Source organism: Drosophila mauritiana, chromosome 2R, assembly GCF_004382145.1.
Source record: "Drosophila mauritiana strain mau12 chromosome 2R, ASM438214v1, whole genome shotgun sequence".
NCBI lineage: Eukaryota > Metazoa > Arthropoda > Insecta > Diptera > Drosophilidae > Drosophila > Drosophila mauritiana.
The window spans coordinates 12,504,498-12,519,358 of record NC_046668.1 but is presented as its reverse complement, the minus strand read 5'-3'; the positions used below and the strand labels follow the sequence as shown (position 1 = coordinate 12,519,358).

General features: G+C 41.4%; 3 protein-coding genes across 5 annotated transcripts in view; 1 reads left to right on the top strand and 2 right to left on the bottom strand.

Moving 5' to 3' along the window:
- Positions 1-14,861, top strand: part of LOC117138043 — a 62,602-nt gene that overhangs the window by 28,755 nt on the left and 18,986 nt on the right. For all 3 annotated transcript variants that reach the window (XM_033299857.1, XM_033299858.1, XM_033299856.1), the window contains one exon: positions 3,309-3,817. In XM_033299857.1, coding sequence (XP_033155748.1) covers positions 3,650-3,817 — 168 coding nt within the window. In that variant the 5' untranslated portion in view covers positions 3,309-3,649. The remainder of the gene's footprint in view (positions 1-3,308; positions 3,818-14,861) is intronic.
- LOC117138045 lies at positions 3,969-4,690 on the bottom strand. Its single transcript, XM_033299860.1, has 3 exons — positions 4,403-4,690; positions 4,223-4,346; positions 3,969-4,158 (listed from the first exon to the last, which is right to left on the bottom strand). Exons 1-3 carry the CDS (start codon positions 4,667-4,669, stop codon positions 4,067-4,069), a joined length of 483 nt encoding a protein of 160 aa, XP_033155751.1. The 5' UTR covers positions 4,670-4,690; the 3' UTR covers positions 3,969-4,066.
- LOC117138044 lies at positions 4,682-5,457 on the bottom strand. Its single transcript, XM_033299859.1, has 4 exons — positions 5,176-5,457; positions 4,980-5,115; positions 4,832-4,917; positions 4,682-4,772 (listed from the first exon to the last, which is right to left on the bottom strand). Exons 1-3 carry the CDS (start codon positions 5,395-5,397, stop codon positions 4,838-4,840), a joined length of 438 nt encoding a protein of 145 aa, XP_033155750.1. The 5' UTR covers positions 5,398-5,457; the 3' UTR covers positions 4,682-4,772; positions 4,832-4,837.

Here is a 14,861-nt window from a genome sequence, read left to right as displayed (position 1 = left end):
AAATCAAAAGCCTTTAAGGCTGACCCACTAGCTTTTCAGTGTACTTACACTTACTTATGTGTGTCGTGTGTGCCACATGCAACTCCAGTCGCCTTTAGTTGCGCATTCGAGCAAACCCAATGGGGCTCTCCACTGACCCACTAAAGTCGCGCCCGTTCGGTTCACGGACTCCAGGGACCTGATGCTGTAACTAATTCCAAGCAGAGCCCATTCGATGTAGCATATTTAAAACTTAATTTACATGGCTGTCCTCTGCCCGGTTAAACCCTAACCTTTTAGCCCCATTCGTTCGTTCGTGCTGACCCCTTCTCTTTCGGGCTTAAAGTCTCGCTTGTGGCAGCTGGTTCGAAGCGGAGCACTTTGTCATTTTCAGTTTGTCACACTTTTGCCCAAATAAAATTTCATCGCCTGTCATAAAGGCTTGAGAGGCAAGTGTCACAAGTGCTTACAACTCAAGGAGGTGCATGGCTGGAATGGGGTGGTGGCGAGAGTGGGAGCGGGACAGCAGCACAGTTAGGTAAGAAGTGAAGGAGACAGCACTCAAAACTGCTCAAGTGAAGCAGACCAAAAAAAAAAAAAATAATAAGAGAAATATGCCACATGAAATTCGTTATGAGCCAGAAATCAAGACAACATTTATATATTATGAAGGGAAATACATCTAATATGTTAGCAAACTTTAAAATCTATAATTTATTTTTTAAAATTGGAATTGGAGTACTGTTCATTTGAAACTTTGCGGCTCAATTGATGTAATGCGTACTTTTTAAGACGGCCTCTCCTTTGATGTTTCCACCATAAAACAACCTCATCAACACCTTGTCTATCTTCTATATTTATCGGTTATCTCTTATATCACTGACTGCAAAACCAATTAGTGTTTACCCCACCCAATAAATATGCTTGCCGCTGTCAACGATTGATTCGCTCATAAAAGGGGAACCATAAAATTGCTCTACCCCCTCCCCCAAATAGATAACATGCACCTTATGCAATCAATGTTTCCTGAGAGAGTCTGGCGAAAAAGTTTGGCATTAGCTGGCGTATCCAAGCCAAATAACTGTCAGGGCTAAGACAATAGAAAGGACAGACAACAGACAGGTCAGACATCCACGGGTTGATATGAAAACTGGGATGTGGGTAATGGCCAACGAAAGAGGGGGCCACCAAAAGTTGCTAGTTTGACAGCCGCAAGACAGCTGTCTGTTCGAAAAAAAAACACCCACATATACGAGGGTTAGCATAAAAGGAAAAACAGCAGCTACATAAATTTTGATTTACTTGCCTGACAGTTGGCCCCCAAATTTTCACACGCACCCCACCCACAGCCACCAAAAGGTCGGGCACAATTTTCCTATTAGCTCAAGTGAAAAATCGCTGCAAAATTGGTGAATATGTTGGATGGGTTTGAATTTGCTGGTCAGTAAATCAGGCAGGCATTCTTCCATATGCCGCAGAACATATTTCATGGCAGACCAGAAAGTAATTCAAATGCCCATTATGGACCAGTAACTTTTCCAATTAAAAGCGAAATTAACTTTTGCCTCCGGAACTCGCTGGCCAAAGTTTCAATTAACGCCACGACTGGCTAAGCTGGAATGGCCAATAAAAAAGGCCATCGAATTGCGAATCACCGAATCACCTGGGCGCCTTGCTTGTCTCCAAAATTCGGTTGAATGACTTTGAAGCGACCACGTGGCGTATGCTTAATTATTGCAATTCGTTTCCAATTAAAGTGCCAAGTTAAAGGCACGAAATTTTAGCAAACGCCACTTTTGGCTTATCACTCTATACCACTATCACTATTAATTCCAATGCCTTGGCCACCTTTGCTTATCACAAACAGAAGTCTGGCGACGACACTCGCCTTCGTGGTTTTTTTCTTTATTTTTTGTTGATAATTTCACTTGAACAGCTTGAAAATTTGTGGGCTTGATTGACAGTCGAGTGCCGGTCAAGGTAAACGGGCCCATTTGTACCAGCGAGTCACCTGTTTAAACGCAGTTTTCATTTCTCGTATTTACTTTTATTGATATGCGTATTAGTGCTCTTAATTTATGTATTTCGGTGGAGTTTTTTGACCGTGACACATTTTCTTGTTTACTTTCCAGCGAGGCGGTTTAAACGGGGGCAGTGAACCAGGGAAAATTGGAGCTGCATATTTAAAAAAAGAAACACAAACCACTGATAACAATATTGTTTAAAAATTAATTAAATATATTAATAGGATAACCAACTGATATGCGAGTTTTAAATAAAGATATGTAATTCTTTATAGTTATTTATTGTTTATCAGTTATTTATTTAGGTATAAGCAACTTCCTTCTTTTCACCAGCATATCCTGTAAAGGCTTTCATTTTGGCACAACCTTTGACTGCAAAGCCTTTCATCTTTCAGCCAGAGCAGCCACAACTTTTATCCTCAATTAGGATTTATCATTTCCCGCAAGCGTTTTCCATTTTACACTAGTTTTCCCGCATTTCCCACCACCTCCGCCCGAAACGCCAACTCTAACTAGTTGAATGCAATCAACACGCTCGCAATTAAATGCGACAAAGTGCAGACTTGCAGATGTGGTTGTTGCTGCAGTTGGTGGCTAACCTGTTCCGCCCACAGTTCCAGTTGCCTCGACATGTCCCGCTCCGCCCGCTTTTCCGCTCCATTTTCCGCCCCCCACAAAAGCGACAACTGTCAGCGGGTCTTTGGCACACATTTACATGCCTCCGGTACCCAGTACCCCACCCATCCACCCTGTGGCACCTCCTCCTTTCCAGCTAGCGTGTGAATTTAATTTGTGCATAATTGCAATTGCAACTGCCATTGCAGCAGTGTTGCAGCCATAAAATGTCAATATCAAATTGTAATCATCAACAAGAAATGTTTGCGGCGGCCCAAGTGTTTTCTTTTCACTCTGACAATTGGTTTTTCCTATTAGATAGGCCTGCAGACATGAAAAGGGGCTCGGAAAATCGGGCCAATTGCCGTCTGACTGATATCAAGTGCGTAGGAAAAGTGCAGTGGACAGTTTCGAAAAGTAAACCAATTTAAAAATTAAGTTTTCAACGCTAAGTGCTGGGGAAAACTATTTTATGTTGTTGTCTGGACAAGAGCAGGCTTTTAATGGATTGCAATTTGCATATGTGTATTAAATTTATGCGAATATATTTGGTGCATATGAAAGTGTAGTATAAATTAATAGCTTCATTGGGCAATGCATTATGATTGAAAGCCGGAAAGGGAATGAGTTTATTATAAATTAAAATATTAACATATTTTATTCTTATACCTCTGATTTGATTAATTTCAGAACCATCATGCGCCAAAGTCAACGAACGCAGCTCAGCGAAATGTCCAAGCAAAACGGATTCCAACAGCAGAAGGCCGTAAATGAAAGCCAAATAGATTGGCAATAAAAAAGTTAGCTAAATTAACTTGGTAGCTTACAACGCCCAAAGGCAAACCACTTTGAAGTGCAACCGAATAGGAAAAGAGGAATTAAAGCGAATAGAACGGCTAGGAGGAGATCTCCCAGTGGAGCGGGAGTAGCTTCGTTTTTTTTCGTGGACCGTGCGTTAGAAAGCCGTCAAAATTACGACATACCACCCACCCACGCCCAAAGTCAAACAGAACCCGGCCAATACGGACGCCATGTCCGGGCCGGGTGCGTTTGACGATGAGCCGCCTCCGGAGCCGCGCGACGGATGGCTACTGGTGCGCATCCATGTGCCGGAGCTGAATGTCTACAAGTGTCTGCAGTTCCCATCGGAGCGGCTCGTCTGGGATGTCAAGCAGCAGGTGCTCGCCTCGCTGCCGAAGGTAAGTCGGTCACTGTCATTACCACAGCGATACCCATTATCTTTTCGGTGTATATAGAGCACGGGCATGTCTCATGTGCGCTAAATACTCACTAAACGGGGAGAAATTCATACATATGTACATTCGAAATGGGATCAACTTCAGTTAGTATAGATATCTGGATCTGTATTCCCTACATGCATTGTTTTATTAGACACATCAAATGCTTGCTCAAAATACTAAAATTTGTAAATATCACTATTATTATTATTACACATAACCGGTTTCCAGCTCATCTTCGTAGGCGAAGAGCAGTTCTATGTAGTAGGACCAAACCACCAGCCAGGCATACACTAAAAGTACTATAAAACAATAGATAGTATTAGTTATTCAGGCTTTAGATTCATGGTTATAGGGGATACCCACACATTGTGATGACAGTCAGGATGATGATGACGGTATTAAAGCTGTAAACGGTCAGGGCAAAAATGTGCACAATTATCCAAATGGGTGTGAAAACCAAAAATGGCAGGAAGAGCATCTCGTTGTTCTACCAAATGAGGAGTAGGGATATTATAAGCATATGGCAAAGGATGGATCACCTACATTGTGCACTCCCAGGCAGAGCATGGCCGAAACTATGATGCCGAAGAAGGAGAAGACCATGGTGGCCTTGAGAGCCGCCGGTGCTGGGATAAGGGACCTCTGATACTCATCCGGGAAGATGCACTCCATCATGAAGCCAGTGCCGATGGTGATGTAAATGAACCAGGTCAGAAAAATGCATCCGAAGAGCAGCACACCGAAACGCAGGGAATAGCAGTAGCAGCACTTGGTAAAGATCTGCTTCAGATATCTGCAGCGACAGGCCATGATGGATCCTCAGCTGCTCTGCAAGTTTTAAACAACAATTTTCAAAGCTTTCCTGGGAAACTGAAATTTGTTCAACTTCTAGTTTGTATAAAAAATGGACACACTGAAAGAAGTAAACTAGATCAGTTAAATTCATATAACTTAGGTTTACATTTATTTTACAACTCATCAAATTGAATCGTCAGAATCCACACTGCTCAAATATCGATAAAAAGCCATAACTATTAGCAGGGAATAAACGAGACCAACTAGGGGGATGAAAATCAAGACATTATTCAGACATATTCAACTATTTATGGCCAACACCCACCTATGATGAACACCTGAACGGCCAATATAATCGGCGAAGGTTTCGACCTGACCAACTGGACAACGGCCATTATGAAGTACAAGGATAGTATGATTGCATAGATGATTATCCACATAAGGACAAAGCCTCGCTTGCTCTGCATTTGTAATGTAGAAGCATTAGAATCTTGAAAGAAACCGATTGAAGAATCCCTTACCTTCGAAGCAGCATAGACTAGGAGTATGGAGCTGAGAGTTCCAATAGTCAGGATCGGGGACATGATGACGGGTGCCCACCATTTGTGGGACACTTGCTTGATGAAAATGGTGTCATCCGAATGCGTTATCAGCTCACCAACGTGAAAGGTTATGAAGATGGCTCCAATGATTATGCAACCCACGTTGAGGGGCAGGAAAAAGCAGCACTTTTTGAAAAACATGCCGCAACAGAAATTTGTGATTTTTTTGTTTTACATGAATTTCGCCCAAAACAACAGAATGCAAGGAACAGTTGATCGTAGAATTTGTTAGTTATTAGTTAGTTATTTAAGGATATATGTGAATCGATTACAATCTTTCACTAAGATTATGGATCGAAATCCTTAAAAGGCAGAAATTCACAAACTACATTTTTTACATTGAACCACACAAAAAAGCAATTACTGCGAAATCGCAATGCAATTTTTCAACAGATATTGTTGATTGAAATTTTTATGCAGCCAAAGGCTGCCACGTGCCCTTACAACATAAAAACGACCACGCCCCCACCGCCCCAACCTCGTGAAGTTTCAATTTTTGAAGTTCAATGCAATTTATCGGCAACTACAGTGTCTGAGGTCGTGCGCCCAGTCGGAAATCGTGACGCTGCAGATTCAAAGATATTTGACAATTGAATGGCAGTCTGTCAAGGAGGGGAAAACAAAGTGCCAGCTACAAGGAAGGTTAGATTTTCAATGGCCAAAAGTTTTGGAACCTTAACATATGTTACTTAGTTTAAAATATGAGTAAATGCGTGGCTTTGGGGGTCAAGATCAGCGGTTATTTGCCCTTATAATGCAACCAAATGACCCACCGAATGAAAGGCACTTCCCTGCGCCTTTGTGCTAATGAAAGCCAAACAATGGTCAATCAATTGTATACATTTAATCGCAATTTGTTGAGCAAATTGCTGTCGAAACATTGTCAAGCGTAAATGCAATGCGGGGGCCTCGCCCAATTCAATATTGAAACCGCAAAATTGCAAACGGAAACTCTGGGCGATACCCAAACTGAAACCGAACTGGAAATCGATTTCAATCGAACTGAACTGAAATGAACTGAACTTCGCTGAACCGAACACAATGACCTCCAGCTAATTGCATGGCCCGGTCTTTCGTGCCGGTTCCGTTTGCGTTTTGGCCAATTCAAATTCACCGCGTCAAGTGACAGACATTGCCTTGTTTTTGGCTTTTTGGCAGGGGGGCGTGGCCGCTCTGGTTTCACTGTCAGCTTGCAGCTTAGTAAATTATGTTGTAAATTCTGATCGGTTGTGTGGGAACCGAAAGCTGAGCGTGCTAACCATTTTTCGGGCATATATGTATGTAGGGAATAATATCCTAAGTTACATACATGGCATGTATTTGTTTTAGGAATTGCAAATTATATTGTTTGTATTTTGTTGAAAGACAGCAAGGGCTAATTAAGTTGTACATGCTACAAACTGAAGAATATGATGACATCATTGGAATAGCTTAATCCATTGGAGTTGGAAATCTACCACAATCCCCTGGACTTATTCCACCTGTTTCCATCTGCTAAAAGTGGAAAGCATAGCAGGTAATCAACAAATTTCCTGCTTCCCCACAGTCGTATATCAATCAGTGAACTGGCCGCATATCTTATCGCCTTGTTTCTCTTGCGACCGAACATAGAACCCTATATAGACCGTCATAAGGAATACGATTCATGCTATCATCGCACAAATATTTGCACTCCAATTGAGGCCTCTTTCTTGACACTTTTTGCTCAACCATTTGTTGTGAGCCTTCGATAACTGAGGAATGGTTGAGTAAATCCCGAAGTCCAAGAGACAAACGTGAGTGCCTGTGTAATTATCCATTTTATCGGTCGTCGCCCATTATCGGGACACCTGACGATGGCTCCGATGGTTCCATAAATGTATTATGGGGTCTGGTGCGGAATTCGCTTTCAATGACCGATCCGCGCTGCTCTTGCGCCGAGCTTCAATTAAACTTCACACCAACATCAATCAATCAGTCAATCTGTCAGTCAGTCGGACAATCAGTCACTTCGCCAATATGTCGCTGCTCCAGTTTGCAGTTGAGTGTTAGCCCCACTGGCATCTCAACTTCCGCCTGCTAATCAAATCGAAATTAAAGCTTCTCTGATCTGTATTCAATGGATATTTCTTCAATTTCTGGGTGGGCGTTACTTACCGGTTTTGTTGTTTGTCTAAGTCGTTTTGCTTGTAATACTCAACGGACTTTTTTTTGGCCCGAAGTTCAGATCGGTTAATAAACAACTTTGGCTCGTGGCGATAAGAAACCAGTAAGGAAAGCTTAGCCGCATATGGACTACTCGGTGGCTCATTTTTTGTGGTCTATGGTGGATGGATGGTGGATGGAAAATACGTGTAGGGAACGTTTTAAATGGAATTACGATAAGTGAACCACATGCGATGGTAATTGAAAATATTTCAACTGTTCTATAATTATCTTGAGAAATACTTGTTTAGTATACTTCAAAGTACCAAATACATACCTTAAGTATAAGGCATAGTCAAGACTTACTCAAAGTTTATCTTAAATTTTATTTGCAAAACTTTGGCATAACTAAAACTTTAAGCAAGTTGGATAAAGTGCGCGCAAATTCGCACAATAAATCAGCCAAGAAGTGAGCTCGTTTCAAAGAGGATTTCAAATCGAAGGCTCTTAACTTTCCAAAAAGGATAGGCATTCAGCCAGACAGACAGGATAACCCGAAGTGCACGAGGCAAAAAAAAAGGCGAAAGAATTGCTTTTAGCCAAGTGAGCAAATGTGGTCAGCGAAAGCGTATATGTGTGCTCACTAAAAGATATATGTTCGCTTTAAAGCTAGCAACTTAAATCAATTGAAGGCATTTTCCGGCAGAATAAACGCCATAAATCTGGAAGTAAAACTGCCACAATGGCAATTAGGTTAGGTTTTGGTTAATGGGCAATGGCTCAATTAGGCCAAGTTAATGTGTAGTTTCAAATCACAAGTGGCATGGAGTTGTCTTTCGGGGGAATTACTGTGAAAACTTTTGGCGCTGCCACCAAAAATGTTCAAAATGTAGTCATTTTGCCGAGCACTTGTCTATGGCACAGGCTGTATGGAAAACCCCCGAGTACTTCTTGGCCCATCCAATCTCTAGACGCTCGTTAGATTTAATGACGCCGCATAGTTTGCGCACGCACGACATCATTTCAGCGACTTTAGCTGCCCCTTTTGCTCTCCTCTTCCATCGGCTAAAGTGGCATAGAGACCCAGTTGCAGGACCCATCATCTGTGTCTATATCTGTATATATGGGGGGAGGGGCTTGTGCCTCTCCATTGAACCGTTAATTTGGGTGAGAACTTTAGCCCCCCGCATGCCAACGCATTATTCATTCTGGGGGCCGCCTCGCAAAACGCCAGAATGTCACATACTTTTGTGGATAATACTACGCTCCCTGCGAAGGGAAGCGCTTCCTGTGGAGAGGGAGCCATTGTTAGCGGCTATAAAGATGCTGCCGATATGGAGCTCCCTACACTCGATTGGGTAGTCCTCGGCTGGGATTGAATTTTCTACTAGGCGACAAGGAGCTAGCTGGGCACAATGAAGTGGTAAAGTTTTATAACCATTTGATGGCGTAGGGAACAATGGGTATATATATGTTTAAGGCATGGTGAAAAGGTCATGGCATGTTGTATGGTCGCATAAATAATTCTGTATTTTCCTCGCGCTATATGCAAATGTGTATGGTACTTTAAATCAGAGCAAAATATAAAATCGCATCACAACATGTAGCCATCATAAAGTGTACAGAAAGAACTTAAATGAAATGAAATTCATGAAAAAGAGTTTTATGACATTTGGCTTGCTCACGCGGGCTTACATTGCGTATGCGTGGTATGCAAAATATATGTAGGCTAAACATGTAAATGCCATCTTTATATACCTATATCAGTGTGTACATACACAAAAAGTTAGTTTACATGCATAAAACGAGAACATTGTTATGCAGCATGACAGGCCACTCGAGAACATCCACCATTGCCAACGGCAACAAGATTCCTCGTTATTAATCAAATTGTTTTGTTTTCATTAATTTCGTTGCTGCTGCTGGCGTTTTTTTTATTTAATTAAATACCAAACAAATTACAAATTTACACGTGAACGAAAATAAATAAATGCCGACAACCTGGATGGATGCAACAAAATGTTAAATGGAAATGCCGTGTGTGGCCACAATCCACTCGGCGTATACGCAATGTGACCTGATGCACTGCGTTGGAATCGATAATCAAATAAATACTGATTGCATTTACACGCCGCAATATTTGACTCACATCTGATCGGATATCTTGTGCTGACGGCGATGCTTTCATCTTCTGGAAATCGCTGCGATTAATTGGCTCAGGTGGCCTTTTGGTTTAAGGTTGGTGGCCGGCTATAATATACCCAATAATAACCGCACATATGCAAAGATAATGCCATGAATAATGTATTTCCGCAGCACTTGAGGGAATGCTTAATTGTTTGGAAAGGCAGAAATTACGGCATCAATTTAATTGGGGAAGCAAAATGTTTATTTTTTACGCCCAACAAATTAAGATGGCTTAATAGCTCTTGAAGCTTACATTTAATATATTTCTGTCCAACAACCAAACTTTTAAATTTCCTTAAAGGAGCTCGAACTGCAATATATATATTTTATTGCAATATATGTCTTAAGTTGTTGAACGACTTGCTCGCTCCTTGCGGCAATACATTTTTATTAATTTTTAAGTTTAAGTTTAATTTTAATTGACACGAAACCCGCAGCGACAGCCGGTCGAACACCTACGCAAATATTTGGTTGCACGTTGCAACACTCGTTTTTCGCTGTTTTTCCTGCAGCGAGGAGACAGCGAGGCAACTTCACATCCAACTACGAAATGTGTCAAGTACAGCAAACAGTTACAGATTTATGGCTGGGACTTGTAGGACCCCTCTAACGCCTCCAACACCACAAAAACACACGCGACCAGGAACGGTTTTTCCATCTATTGAAAACTCCCCTTCCCCCTCGAACTGCCAACAACTCCTCCCTTGTAATTCAATTAAAATGCAAAAGCACAGAAAAAAGAAAAAGGCGCCCCAGGCATTTGCAAATGGAGCGAGAAACGAGATAATAAATAGGAACGAGAAGGAGGGACGAGAGGAGCCCAAATGGATATGTGTATCCATGACCACTGTGAGTGGTTTTCTTTTTGCCTGCGGACAGTTCTCGATAGCATTATCGTGAACTGTGACTGTAACCACAAAATATTTCAACCAAATTTTTTGACATTTTATCGGCAGGCAAACAAATAATTTACAAAACTTCAAAATAACACAAAACAGCGAAATATTTCGGTGAAACTTTTCGACAGTTTGTTTTATTTTTATTTTCATGTGAAGCCGGGAATATTGTTTATAATAACCATTTATTATGCTCGTTTTTAGATGGTTGTTAATTTTTTGGGGACACAGAGCGAACAAAAACACGGCTTTGTTTCGTTGTTAATTTTGTTTTGGGAACGTATGATTGTGTTTAATAATTTAACGGTTCAATCAACTTTAATATATGAGTTGGGCCAGACAAATCAAATTGTGCAAGTCGCCCTCCAAACGACCTTGACTGTGAAATTATATCTGTTTCAGTGCTTTAATCGCTTCATGTATCAATGAAAGTTGCATAAAGCGGGGTAATTGAGTTGAACAATAATAGCGGTACAACTACAAAAGTGGGCGAGTGCTTCCATTTGGACAAAAGCAAATCGAAATTGTTTCCACTTAATTTGAGCAAAAAAAAGTCATATGTGAGCCAGAAATAATGGCTGAAAGTAAACAATAACGTTAGTTACAGTGCCTTCAAAACTGTGCACTTTTAAATGCGTCACAAACTGGATATGTGGTTAAAAGCAATAACTGCACGGGAAATAATAAATAAAATTTATATTAGACATAATCACTGGTTTGTTCAACACACAGAAAGTTGTATTTTCTTATAATATTTAACAAGAATTATTTATATCAAATGTAATTGTTATTTTCCTGTCTGTAAAATTGATAAATTTATTGCTAAAAATATGAGTTGGCGTTTTAATAATAATTACAAGCTAGACAGACACTAGTGCAGCTTTAGCTTCGATTACCATAATCTTATGCTAAGCAAAACTAGTTGCTTATAATAAAATATATAAAATAAAGCCTTTAAGTGAAGCCATGAATGTGGGCTAAAACGCTGTCATATTTAAAATGGTTTTATTTGTGCATTTAAACCGCTTAAAAAGTACCAAAATTGAAAGCTTTGCAGTTGAAACAAACCAAACTGACAACAAATAATATAACTAAATAATCGCTATGAAAACAAACGAGGTGACGAACAGCGCGGGAAGTTGAAAGCATTTGAAGGGCGCTCAAGTGTTGCAGGCAAATTAAACAACGCAAGTTCAATTCCAAATAAAAACACACAAAAAACACTCGCATAAATGTAATTTCCTCTTTATGTGTGCGGAATTCTGTTTGAGCTGCCCTCTGACTAAATTTTTAATGGCACTTTTATGTTGGCTTACTTTATTCGGCCTCTCGCTCTGTCGCTTTATTTTATTTTTGCAAATTTAAATTTCATGTTGGTTTTGGGTTGCTTTTCAATTTCCGACGCCCCAACGCCGAACAATGAAGCACTTCCGGTGACCGTCTGTGTGTGTGTGTCTGCAGATTATGTTTATTAGTTTGCGTCAATTTGTTTTAAAACGCCGCATGTGAGTGTGGAATGCTTATTCTAAATTGAGCACTGAAGCGGGTGGTAAACCCTCGAACCTCGACCATAACAACGGATATTGTAATTATGATGATCTGAAAGTCGGGGAGAATGGATGCAATGCTACCAGCATTGCCGTGAAGACCACATATTACTAACGATTAGCCATTATTGAGCAAACCTAATGTATGATGGTTCTCCCCCTTTTTCTTTGTTACTTTTTTTCGTTGGTTTTCTTGCAGGTAAGAAACAAACCGTACGGCAAAGTGTTCGAGTATCTCAATCTCGCACTTCACCATTTATGGCGTACTTAAATCACAGCTCAATTGGTGCGAATCCAGTTGAGAAGGTGCCTGAGTTCCTCGCCAGCTCATGTCCAAATGGGGACTTAGTCTTTAAAGAATGGCGGTGCCCACACAGAAAACTATTAAGTATCTAGTGCTTAGCAGATTAAAATAGATTTTCGGCATTATTATACTCCGCGGAATGTAGATTTTAATGACAGAGTATATTTAGGAAAGAAATACAAATTTCAAATCAGATTTTAAAAGTCAGAAACACTCATTTTTGCTCAGTGCACGCATAACTGTGCCAAAGGCACCAAGAGATGGCGGAATGTGCATAAGTGTGTGGACCAGGTTGAATGCCCCTCCACCGCAGCCACGCCCCTTTCTCGTGCGCCTCCTCCTGCTCCTATCGCCTAGCTGCAACCACTTGAGCTATTTTAGCGTACTGCCAAAGCGACAAAGCTGGAGAGGAGCAGCAGTGGAGGAGCATGGATGGGGGGGCTAGGTACGACCTGGGCTCCATCTCCTTTTGGCAGCAAATATGCTGGCAATTTAGTGGGCGTGTCCCGGCCCTAGTTGAAACTAACGCCACAGAAAAGAACTTTTGACGCCAGCAAAATGCTCGCAGCAAAAAATGTGGAAAAACTCAAGCGTGGAGGCAGAATGAGGATCGCAGCAAATATCTCGAGTTCATTGCTTGTAAAATTGACTTTGGCCAAAGGAGCCAAAGGAGGAGGAGAGCCTCGACTGCAAGTCAAACTCAAACAAGCCGCAGATAGTTCGATACAATTTTCCAAACAGTTTGCGTTTGCCTTTTTCTTTTACAATATCCAGGGTAAAGCGAGGCATTACAGCTATGCCCTGTAAATCGCTGAGATACATGGGGTATATTCAACTCTGCCTCATGTTAATATAATATATGAATAATCTGCAATTCAATTTAGCTATCAAAAAGCTTTGAATAATTGTATTACTTACGTTCTTCTAGGTAAACATATCAAAAGTTTTTGCAGGGTAGCAACTAGTTTTCACCTTTAAGAACTCTTTGCCTACCCATTGCAGTTTCCTTGTATCTTGTATCTGCCAGGCTTATTTCTTCTTGGTCTTCCTTTTGGCCGCATCGCTTTTGCGGCAATTTCTGTTTCTCGCAGTTTTTCCGCCTCATTTACTATAGACACCAAATGTCCTTCAGCATGGTTTTCCAGCTTTTCCAGCCTGCCAGTAGTTATCTTTTTGGATACGAAATGCCGCTGCCACCATGCGGCTGGCCAAATTAAAGTAGCAAAAACTAGTTTCCGATACGGCGCACGTGCAGCATCGCCAGTTGCAAGTTCCTAGCTGCGAGTTGCAACTGGCAAAGTCTCCAATTGCAATTTGGCAGAAAGCATGGTGCACAGTGCTGTTGTTCGAGGTTCGGATTTCGGCGGGGAAATCACTTGAAGTGAGCCAAAAAAAAAAGAAAAGAGGTTTCCCATTCGCTTGCTCGTTGGTGGCATAATTCGCGCGCCAGGCGACGCCCCAAAACATACAGAGAGGTTTGTCTGCACTGGAAGAAATTGAATAGTATGTCTCTTAATTTCAACTATTATTGGGTTCAGAGCTTCATACAGTTTGAGATACTTATTAGTAAGATTTGTATGTGGTTGATCATTTTTTGAGGGTTTTTTTTTAAACAAAAGTTTAATATACATTTATATAAAACCATTTCTCTCAGTGTACACATGTCCCCTTCTCTCGGGGGAACTGCCTTCGATTTACGAGCTGTGAGATTTCATGCCTTGCAATTGGCTGCATTTTTCCAGCTCTTCGGCTTATTTGCTGTGGACTTCAAATACTTGGCAGTTGTGGTTCCTGCATCCTTGGCGGCTCCGATGGCCAGCTGATATAGCGGAGTTTCGCTGGCACCACATGTTTATGGCCCAAACCCAATCGCGAAATACTCCCTAATTACAAGTGGTGGCACTTGGCCGACCGACGTTGACCCACAAAAGAGGAGAGCCCGCATTCCCGAGCATATTGCTCCATTTTCAGGTGAAACGATTCCATCATTAGATGCAATTTGTGTCCCGTTCACCTCTAAAATGTATCTGAACCGTAAATAAAGGGCCGGGAGACCGCAGCCACTCCAGAGATTGATTTGAAACCAAGATCCCAGAGTGGGCAGACTGGGTTTGGGCACCAGAATGGCACCAAGAACCGAGCTCCAAGACGTCCAGAGCACGTTCCGTTGTCAAATATGGCTGCGGTCAGTTTTTCCAGCGGCCAAGAAAACTATTTTATTTTTGTTTCTTCTTTGCCTTGGCAGCAGCTGCAACTTTGGCTCCATGGCTGCATAAATTTTCGCATTCGAGTTGCTTTTACCATTTGTGGGTACCCTTTTGCCTCCGTTTACCGTTAAGTTGCTGCCACTAGAAAAGCCGCGCAAAAATTCAAATTGAGACAAACCGCCTCATAGAACTTTAAGAAGCATGTCTTGGGTCCAGCTGTACATGAAAAATTCTGGAAAACCGAAATCAAAAACTAAGAAAATACACAAAAATCCTAATCGTTGACAGTAGTGCAGCCGGCGGTTTTAAGACAATTTTCACACTTGGCCAGCACCTGGAT